At 37.2% G+C, this 21,582-nt stretch overlaps 1 protein-coding gene across 1 annotated transcript in view; it reads left to right on the forward strand.

Annotated features, from left to right (window-relative positions):
- Positions 1-21,582, forward strand: part of Smp_125080 (Mername-AA217 hypothetical peptidase (M14 family)) — a gene marked incomplete at both ends in the record, with an annotated part of 48,350 nt that overhangs the window by 11,771 nt on the left and 14,997 nt on the right. Inside the window, 4 exons of the mRNA XM_018799442.1 lie at positions 6,876-6,951; positions 8,589-8,862; positions 12,779-13,153; positions 16,672-16,747. Of these exons, the coding sequence (XP_018646620.1) occupies positions 6,876-6,951; positions 8,589-8,862; positions 12,779-13,153; positions 16,672-16,747 (801 nt within the window). The remainder of the gene's footprint in view (positions 1-6,875; positions 6,952-8,588; positions 8,863-12,778; positions 13,154-16,671; positions 16,748-21,582) is intronic.

The following is a 21,582-nucleotide window of genomic DNA, read 5'->3' on the forward strand; positions in this document are numbered from 1 at the left end:
GGTTAGGAACTAGACTTAAGCTTTTCACCAGCAACTGACAACAACTATGATGCTAAAATATGATTCAGTCATGTGGATGAATGAATTTCGTGCTAAAATACAACACTCACCATCTGAAATCTTATTGATTCATCCATAAATAATAATCTCGCCAGTAAATCATACATTATGCTTAGTAAGTCAATGTTTACACTTTAGTATTGGTAACAGTGGTTAGAATTAGGAAGGAAGAATCATTATGATAGACTTCTTCAAAAGTTTTCATTAATAACTACTTAGATGAAGCTGTTATATGGAAGCAGATATTCAGAGAAGATAAAAGATTTAAAATTCTTATTACTTACTTACGTATGCCTGTTACCCGTCGTTGAGGAGCTAAGTCATCTACAAAGTCTGGATCATCTAGTTTTATGCAAGCTGTACATTGTATTCTGTGCTTCCCCCCCCCGATGTCGAGGTATTCATAATCCAGCCAGCCGTCAGAAGATAAAGAAATAATGAGAGTAAACAGTATTTTCTCCTCACTTGGAATATATCTGTTGTCTGTCATCGACTCATAAGTTTTCAGTATAGTCCTTCGTATGACTTCTGGATGATGTTGATGATTTCTCAGTACACTATAGTGTCGGAGAAGGTTTCAGAATGTCCTCCTATCTACATTGTCAAATGCTTATTCATAGTCAATGAAGTTGATGTATAGTGACGAGTTCTATTCAATTGATGTTCGACAATGAGTCATAATGTCGTGATTTGGTTTCTGTACGACCGATTATATCTATTTGCATTTTATAGTTATGACGCATATATTATTCTAATTATAAGCTTATATTTAACGTATTAACTGTCGATGTATCTTTTATTGTACTTACTTACTTACGCCTGTTACCTCTCGTTAAGTAGTATAGGCCACCCACCATTATTCTCCATTCAACCCTGTCCAAAGCAATCCTTTCCAGTTATTCCCAGTTAACATTCATCCTTTTCATATCTGCTTCTATTTCCTGGTGTAATGTGTTCTTTGGCCTTCCTCTTTTCCGTTTCCCTTCCGGATTCCAAGTCAGGGCTTGCCTCGTGATGCAGTTTGATGATTTCCTCAGTGTATGTCCTATCCACTTCCAACGTCTTTTCCTAATTTCCTCTTCAGTTGGAAGCTGGTTCGTCCTCTTCCATAAAACGCTGTTGCTGATAGTATCCGGCCAATGAATGTTGAGTATTTTGCGTAGACAACTGTTTATAAATACTTGAACCTTCTTGATAATGGTCGTAGTAGTTCTCCACGTTTCCGCTCCATACAGTAGGCCTGTCTTGACGTTCGTATTGAAGATTCTCACTTTGAAGTTAGTTGACAGTTGTGTTGAGTTCCATATATTCTTCAATTGAAGGAATATGGTCCTTGCTTAGCCAATCCTCGCCTTTACATCTGCATCCGATCCTCATTGTTTATCAATGATGCTTCCCAGATACGTGAATGCTTTCACCTCTTCCAGAGTTTCTCCATCAAGTATGATTGGGTTGGTGTTCTCCGTATTGTATTTGAGAATCTTCCTTTTCCCTTTGTGTATGTTGAGGCCTATTGATGAAGAGGCTGCTGCTACATTTGCTGTCTTCGTCTGTATTTGTTCGTGTGTGTGTTCAATACTTCCAGGTTTTTCATGATGGTCTAGCTTCAATTGACTCATGGTTTCAACTATGAAAATATTGAAATCTCCACAATAAACCGCCTTCTGATTATAGTATTTTTTTACCTTACATCTTTTTAGATTCTGGACGTAAAGCTTTAATGAAATCTGGTGGACTTTATACATTATATGCTATTTGTATTGGTTATATAGGACCTGATCCACTGAAACGAACTAATGATGATATCTTATTAAAGATGATTTCACAATACAAGAATATAAAATCTCCTACTCATTATAATGAACAACTAAATCTAAGTAATAATCAATATAATCAGTTACAAACTAGAACACACTTAACAACAACAACTACAATGGATCCTATCCATAATATTCACTCATCGACCATCAAATTACCATCATTATCATCATCATCATCATCGTCAACACCAGCAGAAGAAGCATCAGCATCATCATCATCGTCATCATCAACTTTATCTCATAAAACCAATTATAGAAAAGTGAATCCATCATACATAATTGATAATGATCCAAATCGAATTCATAAACAAGATCAAATCATTTTGGATCCAATTAAAATTTTAATACAAACATGTATATTATTACGTCGTTGTAATCAAAGATGTAGTTTACCATTAATCAATGCTGAAAGTATTCTTAATTGTTTATTACCATCTAATGGTTTGTAAATATGGAGTTATTTTATACTTTGTGTATATTCATAATATGGAAAATGTAGTTGAAGTTGAGATAAATGATAGTTTGTTTATAGTATGGATGCGCATTGCCATTGAGGAGTCCCACAATAGAATGAAACGGCCGTTCAGTGCTTCCAGGTTTTCTATTGTTGGTCTAGCTTCAATAGACTCATGATCTCAACTATATAAAACTAGATGTTTACCGGCATTGTAAAGTTGATGTTCCTTTTCGAGTGTTAGAGAGATACAGATTAGATTAAAGCATATTCTGCGTAGGATTGTGTTGGGGTACGCTGATTGACTATTTTGTAACGAATTAGCGTTAGTAGATACTTGTAGAAGACTCTAGAATCTTTTCATGTAAAAACTATAAATATAGTAACGTGTTTCTTATTGTTAATCGTACTTCCCCCTACCCTTGTTATTTGGAATGTGATTTCGTTCCTGTTCAACCGTGCTGTGATTTTTGGGGACTTTGTCGACTAAGTTAGTGTCCAAGAATACTAAGCGATAGGAATAGCTGGGTCGTAATAAGAGAAATAATAACACCGGGATTCGAACCCAGTACCTTTGGTTTTGAGTGGCAATATGTTATCTACAACAGAATAACTCGAACCATTACTAATTTTGTGTAATATTGGAAATCTTATTTTATTCTTAGTGTAAATGATTTTCATGAGTTTTCGTGAATATTATGGTTTACATCTCAAACGAATTATAGCAAGACAACTGTTGAAACCTAGAAACTGCTGGAGATAGCCATTTTTCGTCCAAGGAAACCATTTCACACGATTGTATATCCACGATCTTGCTAAGGATCGATCTTATAACTTTGAGACTATGAGAAAAGCAGTAGTTAACCATGGTCCAAACTTTACTAGTCAATTATTTTGTGGTACATTTCGTCAGTCATCATATCAATCTATATAATTCACAAGATTAGGATTCACGAGATTACTGAAAATACTTTACAATAAAAATCAATCATCCTGCCACGTGTTATGTATGTCTGAACACCGATTACCACGACGCTCAATGCTGACTAGTATCGGGGATGGTTGGAAGAGAGTTAGGGGCGGCCAAACCAAAACGTGGCATCAGTCTTTGAAGTCACTAACTTCTAGCCTGAGCCATGCTGGTAGATGCAGACTACTTGGTTGGGGTCCGTGTGACTATGGTAACCAATGGTTGGAGACTCTGTGTGACATGGCTCAGAATCGATTACAATGGAGCAGGTGTATACACTCTTTATCTTCCCTTAAACCTTGAGATTAAAATTGCTTCATATCTTTCTTCCTTCCTATACTATATCCTTATATACAACCTCTCTTTTATATATTACCACCACCAAACTACTATGAATCTTGTTGTGCTTACGAGGTATGGCAACTTGGAATGATGCATATATGTGCCTGGTCTGACGTTATAGTTGACTGACTTTAACTTTTCTCTAAAGTTTTATTTATTTATTTTAGATGTTTCATCAGCTTCGTTGTTACGTCGAAATTCAGAGCCACTGATTCAGTGAGTCTACAAACACCTTGTTTGTTAACTTAAAATTTTACTCAAATTCTAATGTGCTTATTTTCAATTAGGGGCTTTGTTAAGATTGTTCACTGTTATTGAGATCATAGAATGACCTAATTTTGACATCTATGAGAAACCAAGAACCACTGAGCATTTATTTGGTCTTGCTATGAGTTTCTTCCGTAATTTGTAACCGCTACCCCATTGGGGATTATGAGGTAATTCCTAGAGTTCTGCTGAAAAACCATAACCATAGGAGGTTAACTGTATCAAATAAAGGGCAGTTGCACACCGAAGACAATGAAATGTGGTCTCACAATATTATAAATCGATTGAGTTTATACATGTAAATCATTGGATACTAACTCAGTGATCTAAAGATTAGACGTTCGATATGAGACCTGAAGTACTTTGCCTCAGATCTCTTTGAATACGTCGTGAATGGACATTACTAAGAAGTACTTTTATAAGACAAAACAAATATCTAGGTCTGTTCGTGATCTTAAGTGCCTATTTTTCAAGTATGAATAGATATTCGGTTTGATTGCATCGTAGTTCTGACAAACAAATCGGCAATTCAAACCTCTTTTCATTAGGATTAGTAATAATACGTATAACACATCGTCGTTGATTAACCTTGGTAATTCCTTAATTGATGATTTCTACAAAGAGAGGAATGATAGTGTAATGGCTTGCACTGGAATACACTACGCGCATTTCATTCCATTTGGGTTTCGTCAGTTGAGTCTATCTTCATCCTAGTGTACATGATCACACTAAGATTTGAGCCTGGTACACCTTCATTTCAAACGTTCATGTGACTGATTCCAGATACTTAGTAACTTGTTAGTTTCTCATCATGCCTCGACAGTGAATGGTGATTTCACATTTGAGTCAATCACTTATCGATACTTGAGTAGTTAAGTAATAGCTATAACATCATATTGATAAGTAAAGATGGATAGTGACTAGCAGTAGAATCCAGGAAGCGCGTTTCGTCCTATTCAAGTCCCAGAGTGAACATCAACTCTGAGATGCAGGAACATCCAGCTGACGAGTCCCAAATAAAACGAAACGCGCGTCCCGGAATACACTGCTAGCCACTATCCATCTTTGCTTACCATGCTTGTGAATTTAGGCTATATCTATGCAATACGCACAGGATGCACATATGCCAATTAGAGACTGATCAGTTGCAGTGCTAAAACATCAATGGGAAGTTTCAAACAAACAATACTAAATGAATCATATTGATAGATAGAATAATCTTGTCTGCTATATTCTTTCATTAAGTGTTCTTTGTTCATCTGCCTTCTTTTTTGTATAGAAAAGATACGTCTGCTTCACCTGAAACAGAAAAATTCAGTATGTCAGTTTGTGTTAATTTATCATAGTAGTCCTTTTTATCTCCCTTGTCTGGTAGACAATTAGATCCTTCAGTGGCTTATAGATTGAATCTATTCTTTAATTGCTTTGATTTTAAGGAATCGCTAATAATGACGTATTTAAACTCTCATCCCTGTATTAATTTAGGTGGACTGTATTCCGTATTTATTACAGTAACTCTATGTATTTCTCCCTTGTGTGATGTTATTGTGTGTGTGTGAAGTTTGATTTATGAATGATTGTATTGTGGCTTAAGGAGGATACGATTATGGGACTTGTTTGACAACGAGTCTTTGAGAAGTCAATAAAACTTCATTACACTAGTCTCATGTTCTCAATTTGCGTCGTGGAGATTTTAACAGTGCCACCTTCTTCAGTAAGAACAATAGGATTGAGGAATTTCAATGGTTCCTGATTGTCAAGTGAAAGCAGTAAGACTGTGGACTAAACAGAAATGCTGTGTATATTACAGCGATGAATGCTCAAATTTACTAGTTGGCTAATCAGTTAAAACAGTATCAGCATAGCCAGTTTTCTAGTTATAACATTGAAATTTTACGCCTTGAAATAAAATCAACAGTGAAAACTATGCTCTTTTATGCATCAGTTACCTACTAGGTAGACGGAAAAATGCTCAGAAATGTATGGTACCGTATACATGGAATGTTGGAAGGTGGATGAACTACAAATCCACTGACATCATGGAAAACCCAGAAGCACTGAACAATCGTTTTATTCTAGTATGGGACTCCTCAACAATGCGCATCCACGATCTTGCACGTGGGACTTGGACCCAGGATCTGCGATCTAGAGGTTAAGCGTTCTCCCGCGATACCGACAACCTAGGTTCGAGTCCGTCATGCAAGGTCGTGGATGCACATTGCTTAGGAGTCCCATATTAGAATGAAACGATTGTCTAGTGCTTCTAGGTTTTCCATGATGTGGTCTAGGTATTAATCGACTCATGAATTCAAATATTAAAAATTACTACAATATTCACAAAACCCCATTCTGATTTTAATTTTATATTTTAATATCTTGTTATAACTCGTGACCGAGTGGATGTCCTGTTAATGTTCAGCGTGATAAGATCGCCAATCAGAGAGCAGCGAATTATCGATTGGATCAGTGACACACGAAACCCATACGAGCAGTCTAGAGCATTTGTCGGTCCTACTTCTACCTAGCTTAGCCAGTTAAGTTCAGAACATGAATAACAGACCCTGCAATATGAATCATTATTCTCACATATACTGGGTTTATATACCAAACAGACTGACCACATCGTACCATGAAATAGAAAATAACAAGATTCAACCCAAAGTGGCTGTGAACTTGGGGACATAGTAAGTGACAAACAGGACATAACTCAACAACGGTAAATCGTATGATAATCGTTCATAAGTCAAAATAAAGCTCACAATAAGGGGGATATGAATATGAATAGTCCAGTTATTTAGCAATTATACGATAGAAATTATATACATAGTATTAGTTCATAAATCGATCCCAGCAGTTACCGTTCTTTATCCTTATTCGGGACATAACACACCTTATGTGGTTATTTATTTTCAGATTAACTTGACTTTTAATTTCTTTTGTTTATATACATTTATCATCAAAGATGCTGCCAAATTTAAACTTAGTCCACAAATATCTTATTCAACTAATATTAATCCAGTTTCATATTTGACAAAGAAGTAAGTTTCCATTTATTATTTATGTAGATTTAATTTTATAATGTAAGACTTCTCATTTGGATATATCAAGATAGTAATAAATATATATGAAACTCTACCTGTAGCTCTTCTAGGGTTACTGCCGGTCTTAAGCCCTGGTAAAGGAGGAGGGTTGGGCATGGGGTTAGCGACCCCATCCCTTAGAAAAGCTAACTCGCTAAAAAAACGCTAACCAGAAAAAATTAATTCAAACTATTTAAACTCTGCCCTGAGAGTTGAAGGAATAATTATGACGCCTCATGATGAAAGTCGAAATTTTTTGGAAGTCACGAGGCTGATGCACCTTCTAATAAATATATAAAGAGAAATCTAAGAGATGTCTTGTTATAAGCAAAGATACATGATGCGTTTCGTCCTATTTGAGACTCGTTTTTTTGGCTAGATGTATCTACATCCCAGAGTTGATGAAACGTGCGTTTTGGATTCCAGTACTAGTCACTATCCATCTTTGCTTAAAAAGCTTGTGACTTAGGGTAATATCGAGGTAATCCTCACAGTATGCACATATGCCAACAAATGACTGATTAATTGCAGTCTTAAACAAATATGGGAAGATACAAGCAAACAACAAACTATTGAAAACCTGGAAACATTGGACGGTTGTATCACACCAGTACAGGATGCCTCAACAGTGTGCATCCAAGACTTCCAATCCAAGTATTCGAGTAAGTACCTTTGATCTCACGTGTGAACGCCTCACCTCTAGACCAGTGAACCGATATCCAATACACGATATTGGGTAACCAACTTGTATTATCTTCAGTGATCATCCTCTTCACATCCAACATGATTTAATTCCACTGGTCATGACTTCTCACTAGAATTCCGTTAATATCCTCTGGAAGTTAGTTAATAAAATTAGACGACCGCACGGATCTTCTAGGTTGTCAATAATTGTCTTATTTAAATCGATTTGTGATTTTAGCATAATCCAGTAATATCATTTACCCGAAAAGCACCCGTATTTACGTGCATTATTTCTACTGTTAGAATAATGAACCGTTCATAAATTTATAAGCTAAGATGGATAGTGGCTAGCAATGGAATCCAGTGTGACGCGCGACACTTCGTCCTATTTGAGACTCGTCAACTGGATGTACCTGCATCTTAGAGTTGCTGTTCACTCTGGACACACCCAGCTGACGAGTCCCAAAGAGGACGAAACGCGCGTCCTGGATTCCACTGCTAGCCATTATCCATCTTTGCTTATAATGCTTATGAATGAAGGCTATATCTATGCAATACGCACAGTATGCACATATGCCGATAAGAGACTGACCAGTTACAGTGCTAAAACATCAATGGGAAGATTGAAACAAGCAATACCTAGTGGATACGTTCATAAAACTTATTTCTTTTAATAAATAAATAAATAAATGAAAGAAAGAAAGTACATTTTACACCTTTCTTTTTTTTCGTAAATGTTTTACTGTAAAAAAACAAACACTACCAATTCACTCATCTCCCCTCTCTCTCTCTCTCTCCCTCCCTCACACACACACACACATATTCCCTATCCCTTTTTAATCTCTCTATCCTTTATCCTTCCATGATTTTGTTTCTTTTTTTCTTTTTCTTTTATTTATACACTTTTCAAGGTCACATGAAACACCACTCTCGCACAAATCTTCCACTACGAATAATATAATCAAATTTACCATCAATCGAAAATCTTTATCCAAACAAATAAATCCAATATCATCTGATTATTTTAAATTATTATGTAATACTACTACTATTAATAGTAATAATCATCATCACTATCCTAAAGTTACCCAAAAGAAGTTAACCGATGAGAGGAAACAGTCAATAAGGATTCAAAATAAACGAATTACATCTAAACTGAATTCTTCAATGGTAAGAGCATCATTGGTAAGTTGTAATTGATTGTTATAAATCATTTGTATTGTATAATTTGATTGTTTGGTTAATGACATTGAAAAAGATTTATGTAACTTCACTTAGTATTGTAAGTAAAGATGGATAGTGGCTAGCAGTGGAATCCAGGACGCGCAACACTTCGTCCTATTTAGGACTCGTCAACTGGATGTACCTGAATCTCAGACTTGTTGTTCACTCTGGGACTCCAATCCAGTACCAATCGCTTCAAACGCCATCGCGTTATCCACTCGGCCACTGATTCCTGGTAGCCACCTGTTTGTGCGATGGAGTGAAGTTTAAATTCACTTAATATTGTTTGTTTGAATCTTCCCATTGATGTCTAGGACTGCAACTGGTCAGTCTCTTGTTGGTATATGTGTATCCTGTGCGGAGTGCCTAGATATTGCCTGAAGTCACAAGCTTTATAAGCAAAGGTGGATAGTGGTTAGCAGTGGAATCCAGGACGCACGTTTCGTCCTATTTGGGACTCGTCAGCCGGATGTACCTGCAGTATTTCTTCTTGATAGTTGAGATCATGAGTCAATGGAAGCTAGACCACCATGAAAAACTTGGGAGCACTGGACGACCGTTTCATCCTATTGCGGGACTCCTTATCAGTGCGTATCCAAGATTCTGCCTCGTGAGATTCGAACGCAGGACCTGTCGGTCTCACGCGTAAATGCTTAACCGCTAAACCACTGGTGATATGGAAAATATGGTACGGTTTAGTCATCCTATCGACGAGCTTAAATAACTTTTGGATTGACCTTGGGAAAATTTCTACTCATTTTTAGCTAATAGGGTGTATCTAATTTTCAGGAGTAAGCTAATCAGGAGCAAGATATTGTTCAGCGAATCAGGATTAAATATGTATAGATTAATGATTTGTAATGTTAGGATTATGATTTACGTTTGAGTGTTAGGATTTAATTTCTATGTACGCTCATCCGAAACTGTACATTCTAACCTCTGATCCCATTTCAAACCCTAAATCCTGAACTCTATATTCTAATTCTGTATCTTAAATCTTATCCCTAACCTCAACTTTTAGCGTAGGTTTTTGTCAAGAAATTTACTTACTTACGCCTGTTACTCCCAATAGAGCATAGGCCGCCGACCAGCATTCTCCAACCCACTCTTTCCTGGGCCTTCCTTTCTAGTTCTATCCAGCTTTTATTTATTCTTCTCATGTATGTCTCCATTTCTCGGCGTAATGTGTTCTTTGGTCTTCCTCTTCTCCTTTGGCCTCCAGGATTTAGTTATCTATATTTCATAGACATCAATCTGTTTCGGTACATATACAGGAGCCTTGAAACAACTTGTTGATTACTAATTACCTCATAGTTATAATTCGGTTTTACCTGAAATAACTCTCATTATGCTTTGCAGTTTTCAACAACTCCGTAACTAATATCAGTTCAGTACCGAAAATGTTATCTAAATAGTTCCTTATTTTGAATTTTGATTCATTTGATGAAAATATTGAAACAACTATTTGCACACTGCTGAGGAATCCCACAATGGGATGGTGGTTTGGCTTCAATTGACTCATGAATTCAACTATAAAAAGAAATAGTTGTGTTTATATTGAAATAACTTTCTGTTCTATGAAAATAATTTTATAATGTGATTATTCCCTGAATTTTCATAGTGGAATGATATCAACTATGTAGTCAACTAAACACCAGTTTTAGACTTATCACATGCACTCTAGTGACTAGGTCCACGATGCGATACCTGGAGATCTGGTGAAGAACGTTGATCAGTAAAGTTCAACCACGTTGCATATTAGACAGTTACCGAACGTATGCAATGGTCGAGGGTTTGACAATATCTTGAAATGACTGAAATTAGAAATTAACATTGTAGGGCGCCGCATCAGCGGTCTAGAATTCGTACATTTTCATGCGAGGCTGAAAGTTCTTGACTCAGTTTGCAGTGGTGGAATCGTGAATACGTAATGCTGATATATCCCATGCGGAGACGAAACAATCGTGCAATGTCCCTAGGTTTCTACTGGTAGTTCAACTAAGATCAGTTTTTGATTGAAGCTGTTAGAAGTATTGACAAAGGTTCCATTATTGACTCTTTGACTCAATTTAAAAATCCCATTTTGTACAATTAAGGTTTATTTAGAGCGATGATTTGAGCATCATTCAACAGAAAATGAGTCGTTGGCTTTCATTCAAATGTCCCTCAATCTTTTCTCTATCTATTGTCACCGTTCGATGAATGCTGATCATTTACAACTCCATATACTACATTTTAACATTATGCTAAGATTAACCAAAGGAAAACCCTTAACTAAAGCAGTATAGTTCCAATGACGAGCGTAAACCAGGACTAAATTTAGGTCCATAACCTTTAATTAACATTAGCCAACAAGCAGATGAACTAACCTCTCTATCCCACACTCATAAAAAAATGCAGGTGAAGACAAATAGTGTGGCAGAAGCCTTTGCATCAGTAGGCCTCAACATTGACAAAGGAAAAAGCAAGATCCTCAAATACAATACGGAGAACGCCAACCCGATCACAGTTGATAGAGGAGCTCTGGAAAAGGTGAAAACCTTCACGTACTTGAACAGTATCATCGATGAACAAGGAGGATTTGATGCAGACGTAAAGGCAAGGATTGGTAATGAAAGGGCCGCATTCCACAAGTTGGACGACATATGGAACTCAAAACAACTGTCAATCAACATCAACGTGAGAATCTTCAATACAAACATCAAGATAGTCCTACTGTATGGATCTAAAACTTGGAGAGCGACTGCGACCATTATCAATAAAGTACACGTATCTATAAACCATTGTCTACTCAAGATACTCAATGTCCGTTGACCAGATACCATCAGCAACAGAGCAAACCAACCTCCATTTGAGGAGGAAAATCGGAAAAGAAATTGGAAGTGGATAGGACACACATTGAGTAAACTACATCACGAGTTGAACGCTTAGTGGGAATCCTGAAGGTGAACGGAGAAGAGGAGGAGCAAAGAACACGCTGCTCTAAGAATTGGAAGCAGAGATGAAAAGGATCAATAAAAATTGGAAAAAACTGGAAAGGATTACCAAGAACAAAGTTGGATGGCGAATGCTGGTGCTCTGCCCTTACTCACCCACAAGGGGTAGCAGGCGTAAGTTCCTTCAATAATCAACTTTTTTTACTCTGTAATCAATCAAATCAAATATCCGTGTAAATAATTAACTTTATAGCGTCCAAATGACACATTGAACCAATCAGATATCGTCCTGTTGATAGTCACACGTGATTGGCCAAGATGTGGCTTCTTTTTTCCATTCCTCCAGATGCATCAAATCAATGGAAAAATGCTTCTAAAATACCCAAGAGATGAATATTCGGGTTGATCAATGAAAAGCTTCTTTCTCATTCAAGTAGCCGACTGGGTTCATAAATAGGAAGTTTGTTTATCAGTATCAGAATTGGACAGGAAACAGCACAACACTGACATCATCGAAACCTGAATAAGAAGCACTGATTTTGATATTGATTAGCTTCCAACTGAAGAGGAAATTAGGAAAAGACGTTGGAAGTGGATAGGACATACACTGAGGAAATCATCAAACTGCATCACGAGGCAAGCCCTGACTTGGAATCCGGAAGGGAAACGGAAAAGAGGAAGGCCAGAGAACACATTACACCAGGAAATAGAAGCAGATATGAAAAGGATGAATGTTAACTGGGAATAACTGGAAAGGATTGCTTTGGACAGGGTTGAATGGAGAATAATGGTGGGTGGCCTATACTACTTAACGAGAGGTAACAGACGTAAGTAAGTAAGTAAGTAAGTAAGTAAGTAAGTATTTTGATATTGATAACAAATTGACGATTTTTTATATTTTATGACGTTGAATTCTGTTCTATATACATGTGTATTTCTAGAGTAAAGGGGTACCTAAAATCACCAATCTGAATTCTAAAGATCCTCATAGTAAATCAATAACCGATCTGTATACAATAAACCAGGCGTACAATCCATCGATAGACACATTTCTTCACCCTCCTTTATCAAAACAATTCAATAAATTATTCATTAGTCAATCATGTACAGAATTACCAAATACACAACAGCTGAATAAATTCTGTCGTATACAGAAAGTGAAGATTCTTCGGAGAGGAGAAGATGAAAGTTCGAATCAGCCTGAAATGGAACAGGATTTCAACTATGCAAAGAAAGATAAATTACCCGTTATCTGTGATCAACCTACTTCATACCAACTGCTCAGTTCATCCAATACATCATTGGCATCGCCAGAAGTGTTCGATATAAATGAACAGAATACTCAGAATATTGATGGTGATGATGTTGATGACAACGAAGAAGAAGAAGAAGTGAAAGACGAAGATGATAATGATGATGATGATGATGATGATGATGATGATGATTTTAATGTAACTAAACCCGAGGATGCTACAACAACTAGTCAAAGACACACATTCAATGAATTAATTTCAAGTCATTTAAAATTTTTTGCTGAATGGTTTGATCTACCCAGTGTAAGTGATGTTTTTTCTGTTCGAACATACACTTTTATATTTCTTGCTGAACCAGATTGCTTTACGATAGAATCAGTTAATTATGAACTTGCTTTATGCCTATCGGACTGATAACCTCCTCAAACGTCTTCAGTGAGTAATTGCCGTACAACAAACACGGTTGAACTCCACTGGTTACGTCTTCTCACTAGGATTCTGAGAAAGACCTCTCGAAGCTAGTCATTAGTGAGCACATAATAGTTATCAGTATAGGGTTATGGAGTAAAAAATTTCTTGGTCCAAATTTCAGCCTAAACATTCACACTGAAATGCAGGTATATCAAATAGAATGGAAAGTGCATTCTGGCCTGCACTATTAACTACTTACTAAGTTTACTATACATACTGAAGTTTTTAATTGGTGCACTTTTTCATCTCTTGAGACTCTAATCTCAATGCATGATGGTCGCACAATATCGTGGATCAGTTGAAGTTAGTTATCAACACGATCGGATGCCTGCTTAGTAGTCTAGAGATTAAGTAATCGCACGCGAGATCGAATGTTCTAGGTTCGGGTCCCGCATGCAGAGTCGTGGATGCGCACTGGCCGTTCAGTGTTTCCAGGTTTTCACTGATGTTCTGGCATTGATCAGTTCATGATCTCAAGCAAAAAACTCAACAATCTCCACAACCCTATACTGACACTTTATTATATCTTGAGACATTAATCGCAATCAAGTGTCAAAACCTTAAAATGGAATCCTGTTTATCGATTACTTCATCTATTTTTTACTAGTAGGATGGGTGAATTAAGAATCAGTTGACACACCGATGATTGACTAACAATCCAGAAATTATCAGAAGGGGTTTTGTGGAGATTTAAGATTTTCATAGTTGAAAGCGTGAGTCTATTAAAGCTAAACCACCAAGGAAAACCTAGAAGCACTTGACGGCCGTTTCGTCCTATTGTGGATGCGCACTGCTGAGGAGTCCTACAATAGGACGAAGCGGCAGTGGAGGGCTTTCAGGTTTTCCCTGGTGGTCTAGCTTCGATCGACCCACGCTTTCAACTATGATAATCCAGAAATTAACGCTTATTGGTTTTTGAGCTGGATTTAACCCAATGGCCATAATATACTTGAATTGTCTCACCATACAGCAGGCTTAATTGAAAATAAACATACTTTAAATATATAGAGCGAAGCAAGGTGTACATGATTAATTAGCAGTAAATTATTATATAAATTATTTAAACACAAAACTATTGGTACAAGGAAGCACCAGATACATATGCGCCGCACAAATCTCGTTCGATTTGCGTGAGGGCTGTGATACTGCCCAGGTGCCCAAACTGAAGCACGTGGTTTTCTCAGGGAGCCACACCCGGAGCCTTTGACCTAAAGGTCTGGTCCACAAGACAGTGGAGCATCGTAAGGAGATGTAGTCCCATGGTAGCCGGTGACCAACAATTGGTTCATACGCCATTTGTTCCCTAGGATACTGCAGCCCATGTGCACCATTGGTTTGGAATGAGGGTTTTCCAACTCCCCTAGATGAACTCGCCGTGTCCAGCGACCCGGTTAAAGCGCTGGACATTCGCATTTCATCCTCTCAATTTCGTAAACAACACCTATGGCTTGAGAAATCAGTGAGTAGGACCTCCCTGACAGAGGCTATATACGCGTGGCCATGTGATATCATTTGAATAGAGGGAGAGCGGACTCTCCCCACTCTCGGCCGTACCATGGTATTTGGGGGCATAGCAGTAAATAAAGAATAGTAAAACATATAACAATAGTTAATAAGTTCACTAAAAATTTACGATGAGGGGAATATGGGAATGCAACAATACAATTAAATGCTAATGATACAGTAAAAATATTAATAATAATTCCCAAAAATATTGAACACCGATAGATAATCGCTATCAATGGTGTCCAGGACGCGCTTTTCTTCTCATTCATGACTGGTCAGTTAAATATATCTGTATTCCAAAGTTGATGTTCACTCTGGGACTGAATTCTACTAGTAGCTACTATCCATTTCTGCCTAAAATTCGTTTGACTTCTTAAAAATATCGAGGGAATTTGTACACTATGCACAACCAACTGTGCTATAGGTAAAAGAATTGAAGATATATTACATAGGTGATAGCTTGAAGTTACTTACTTACTTACTTACTTACTTACTTACTTACTTACGCCTGTTAGCCCTCGTGAAGGAGCATAGGCCGCCCACCAGCATTCTCCAACCAACCCTATCCTGGGCAATCCTTTCCAGTTCTTCCCGATTGTTATTCATCTTTTTCATATCTGCTTCTATTTCCCGGCATACTAATGATAATTTTGAACCTGACATCAGGCAGCTGAAATTTGGATCATTAAAGAGTTTAATATCTTGTTATCTAGAATTGTTAATGATTTATTTTAAGGAGAAAATAGCTAAAATAAAACTTTATAGTAATACTTCTACCCGAAGTTTGTGCTGATGATGTCGTTCAGAAGGACGATGAAAGCTCCACGACCAAACCATCCAGCTCAGAGAACAAAACTCCATCAAAATACACATATTCACAAATTACTTTTCAAGAATTTATTTAAAAGATTCACCATCTGTATCATAGCTGCATAATGACTGGCACTTTATTTTCTCCTTATCATTTTACAATAATGAATTATTATTTTTAATTATGGAGGTAAAATAACTCAAAACTAGTCAATCAACATTAAGGTCGCTTCAATTATTTGACCTTCCTTACTGAATCATTCATCATAGTTCTATAGTACTAATTAATGGTGATCGAATTCTATCGATCTCATCGTACTGTGACCATTTGTCTAAGTGATTTGATATCATGTGTACTATGCCAACATGTTAAGTTGTTGAAAGTAGTTGACAGTAAACCCTGGCTGGTTATGCGTTTCGGGTTGGTTGGCGCTCGTCAGAAAGGTTTGTACATACACAAAGTTGGTCATTTCACAGTGACCAATTAATTTTAAATATATCAGTCGTACAGGAGGTCAGTCACGATCGGAACAGCTCAGTAGTAACGTCTTTGAACATGAGTCTACCAGGGAGCACCGACTCTCTCAAGATTACAAGGTGAACCTTGCTGATGAGTGCTAACTTGCATAAAACTCAGGTCATTCCACGGTTTCTTGATGACTACACCCACCTTACATCCCAATTGAGTATAGATAATTAGTGTTACCCCATTACATTCTTTTTTGATTACCTTCCGTGTCATTAAACACTTAACAACTTGTTTCTTTTAAAATTACTCCGATAACTATTAACAGGAAATACCAAATAGATTGATGAAAGAACAAGTTGAAAAACCATTGGATATGAACTCTGTCAATTGGCCTTATGAATGTAAGTTCTTTTCCACTGATATTCCTTTTAGTTATGATTTTTGTATCGATATACATCATCTTTGAGACCTTCGTTACAAATTGAAGAGAGCTGAAGAAATTATAGATATAATGAAGTACAAGACGTATATTTCAATCCAGTTTAACGTGTCTTAAAACTAGGCGCACATTTCGTCAGATGTTGGCTAGTGTAGAATTACATTCGAAGAAAGCTGACGGATGCCAAACTGAAAGGTATTGTCGGTCCATGAAGACTCCTTGGTTGGGAATTATGTGACAATTCCAACCAGTCGTTAGAGACGCTGCATGAATTGGCTAACAATCATTAGCAATGGCACATATACACTCAATTTTTATCATCAATTGGACCCTGAATTTTAAAATTGTCTTATGAACTTTTATCCCATAAATTTATTCCTCTCAAATCAAATCGTTAATAACCAATCTTCTGATAATCAATTTGTTACCTTGGGATATGTCCTGAAACTTTCATTTGATTACTCTAATATGGTGTGTAGTGGATTGAACCGATGCACATTTGTATCCAGGTTCTAGGTCGCATATGTCTGATTGACGAACTCATACAGGCACCACGTCATACAAGATCCTGAACAAACATGTTACTGGACTGATCCTTAGATTGTGTCACTTAAGGAGTAGGTGGAATGTCCGTTTACCAAGCAAAAGGCGAGCACACTCTATGACCGTGAAACATGATCTGTAAAGATACGTTTAGGGTGCAGGCATTTCAGTATGGGTCTCCCCAAAGCATTAATAACATATATTGAAATGACCAATTCACGAACTTTTGGCTTATAGATAGAGTACTGGGTGAAGATGATATATCAGTTGATGAGGTCATAAGTCTTAAACAAATCCGTCACATAGCGTTCATGCTTTTTGTTCTTCAAGTTGCCCCCGAATGCCCTGGTACGGCCAACAGTGAGGAGAGTCTGCTCTCCCTCTCAAAATGCTCTCACATGGCCACGCGTATATAGCCTCTGCCAAGAAAGTCCTACTCACTGTCTTCTGGTGGCCAGGGTGTTATTTACGAAATTGAGAGGATGAAAAGCGAATGTCCAGCGCTTTAACCGGGTTGGTGGATGTGGAGTGTCCACCGAGGGGAGTTGGAAAACCCTCATTTAAAACCAATGGTGTACATGGGCTCAACTATCCTGAGGGAACAAATTGCGTATGAATCAGTCGTTGGTGATCAGCTACCATGTGACTGCATCACCTCACAATGCTCCATTGCCTTGTGGATCAGATCTTTAGTTCAAAGGCTCCGGGTGTGGCTCCCTGAGAAAACCACCTGCTTCAGTTTGGCACTTGGGCAGTATCACAGTCCTCACACAAATCAAATGATATTTGTGTGTCGCATACGTATCCAGTGCCCCTTTGAACGAATATTTATGTGTTTAAATAAACAAATAACTAATCTTTGAGTTTTATAGATGAGATCATGAGTCAATTGAAGCTAGACCACCATCGAAAACCTGGAAGCACGGGACGGCCGTTTTGTCCTATTGTGGGACTCCTCATCAACGTGCGTCCACAATCCCGCCCCACGAGATTAGAACCCAGGACCTACCAGTCTCGCGCCAGAGCACTTAACCGATAGACCATTGAGCCGGCATCCAACGGTGTTAATGTCTAACCTCAACCAATGTTATGTCCTAGTATCTCTCCGTACATGCCTTTTTTAAGTTCATTCATATCATATTCTCAATGTTCACTGTTTCACTTTATCTTTGCTACTACATTATTTTCATTAGTTTAGTATTTCTTGAGGGACCGAAAGGAAGTTGGATTAGTGTTGGTGTTAACGACCTGAATTCTTCTTAATTCTCCATGTCTCTATCTTTTTTCTCTTTTCAAATTTACTTCGTTGGATTATACTCCTTCAATAACATCTTAAAACCCTAATCTTTCCGAATACTGTTTATACTCTTGCTATCTCTACCACTATGGGATTTGAATCGACAACTGCATCTCTGTGCTTATGTGGTATGGCAACTCGAACTGATGTACGTACGTACGTACGAAGTTCTATGTTCTGACTGACTGACTGACTTCCTTTAGTATCAATCTTGTTAGTTTCATCTCATCATGTTATTATGAAGTATTAACTTGTATCTAACATTTGTGTCAGACCCTATGTTGATTATATGTATATAACTGATTGACAGATAGCTCACTGAATACAATCCATTAACCAACTGACAGTATTCATATGATTAGGGAATTTTATCTGTTACCTATCTATGTACTATAATCTTTATCCTTAAATAGTCCTAAATATATAAAAAGATTGTTTATTTGAACTAGAAAAAGTTTATATAAGGCATATAATCAATATTCAATTCTATCCATTATATTACATCATCAGTCTATATATGTCACTCTTACTTTTACCTTAGTTACTATTTCAAAGAATGATCATATCATCTGTTAAGTTTATTGTTATCCGCTCTTAGATACCATTTTGGTTCAGTTTTCTTCAGTTAGGGAGGCAGCCAAACCAAAACGTGGCATCAGAGCTTGAAGTCACTAACTTCTAGTCTAAGCCATGTTGGTAGATGCAGACTACATGGTTAGGGTCCGCGTGACTATGGTAACCAATGGTTGGAGACTCTAGGTGGCATTGCTCAGAATTGATCACAATGCCGCAGGTGTATACGCTCGTTATCTTCCCTTAAACCTTGAGATAAGAATTGCTTCATATCTTTCTTTCTCCCTGTACTATATCCTTATATACAACCTATTTTTTAAATACTACCACCACTAAATTAACTACTTCAATGAATTTGGTGTTGATCTTGTTGTGCTAATGAGGTATGGCAACTTGGACCGATGCATATATGTGCCTGGTCCTATGTTGTACCTGACTGACTGATTGAGTTTTCTTCAAACATTTTACTTCACTTGATTAGTCCTGAAAATCAAAACATGACTTATGGAAGGTATCTAATTATATTACAAATAAACTAAGTTGAATGAAAGTGTATTTACGTCTCGTTTCTATCAGAAGCTATACAAGGAGAAAGATATGAGTGAAGTGGATGGTTAGTATTTGATAAGATAATATCTGTCTGAAGTTTGCATGACTGAAAATGTTTATCCACAAGCATATTAATAATGACTTCAAAAGATTCGCCACACACCTTGCAAACTGCTTTCACCACTCTCCACAGTACAACAAAAGCTTTTCTCAAAAGCCCGGGAGAGACTAATGGAGAACAGTAAAGAATAATAGGTAATATGCAGGAACTGATAAGTTGTAAGAGTACATGGCGAGTAATCCTAAGGTCATGCAGCCTCTTTATGTAGTAAGTCAAACGGTAAACATTTTTCGATAACAGTAAAATATGAGAAGACCACGAGATATCAGAGGAAAAAGTAACACCAAGATAATTAACCTTGGACAATGTGTTTATCATGGAGTCTCCAATGGCACAAACATTATGGGATCCCAAAATAGTGTATAGGTGCTGTCTATGTCTTCAGGCTAAAGTTAACAGCTTGTCATTTAGATGGATTAAGTAAGAGACTATTACCAACAGACCACTATTCAATGGGTCAATCAGAGTGCTGCAATATAATCCACTATGGAACATGTTAAAACCTTATCTTTGCCCCATTAACTAATCACACAAAAATTATAATTCATGTTAAAAAGTTCTCATTGTTTTTTTCATCAACTGTTTACATAACTCACTTAGTATTGTTTGTTTGAATCTTATCATTGATGCTGGGGACTGCAACTGGTCAGTCTCTTATTGGCATATGTGCATACTGTACGTATTGCTCCGATATTGCCTTAATTCACAAGCATTATAAGCAAAGATGGATAGTAGCTAGCAGTGGAATCCAGGACACGCGTTTCGTCCTAAGCATCAATGGGAAGATTCAAACAAACAATACTAAGTGAATTCAAACTTCACCCTATTGCACAAACAAGTGGCTATCAGGACTCACTGGCCGAGTGGATAACGCGATAGCGTTTAAAGCGATCGTTACTGGGTTCGAGTGTCAGAGTGAACATCAAATCTGAGATGCAGGTACATCCAGCCGAGGAGTCCTAAATAGGACGACGAATCATGCGTCCTGGATTCCACGGCTAGTCACTGTCCATCTTTGCTTATAATGTTTACATAACTATTTACATAACAGTCTTATCTTTTGAATTTCAATGTTGCAATAGGTAACTATTCTAACAGTAATATAAACAAAGATCCTACTATCAATAAACATAACACTTTCATCAAAGACAATACTATCATGGAATATTACTATTTTGCTCAAATCATAAAAAGTTTATTACCATTTGAAATGATCGCATATCCTGATTTAATTAATGCACATGGATCAATTAATTATGAACCATTTTATGAGACGGATCAATTAATTTGGAGATATTTTAATCAACAATCCAATCTATACAACTCTAATACTACTTCATCTCAAGTTACATCAACTGTTAGTGATGATGTGGATAATGATGATGATGATGAGTGTGTTCATCTATCAAAAGTTCAAGAAGGTATGAGTTTTTGTTAATTATAAGTTTAATCAGAAGGGAGTTTTGTGGAGATTTCAATATTTTCATAGTTGAAATCATGAGTCAATTGAAGCTAGACCATCATGGAAAACCTGAAAGCACTGGACGATCGTTTCTTCCTATTGTGGGACTCTTCAGTAGTGTACATCCACGATCCCGCCTCGCGACACTGATAGGTCCTGGGTTTGAATCTTGCAAGGCGTGATCGTGGATGCGCACTGCTGAGGAGTCTCACAGTAGGATGAAACGGCCGTCCAGTGCTTCCAGGTTTTTCA

The sequence above is a fragment of the Schistosoma mansoni genome, assembly GCF_000237925.1.
Source record: "Schistosoma mansoni, WGS project CABG00000000 data, supercontig 0148, strain Puerto Rico, whole genome shotgun sequence".
NCBI classification, from domain to species: Eukaryota; Metazoa; Platyhelminthes; class Trematoda; order Strigeidida; family Schistosomatidae; genus Schistosoma; species Schistosoma mansoni.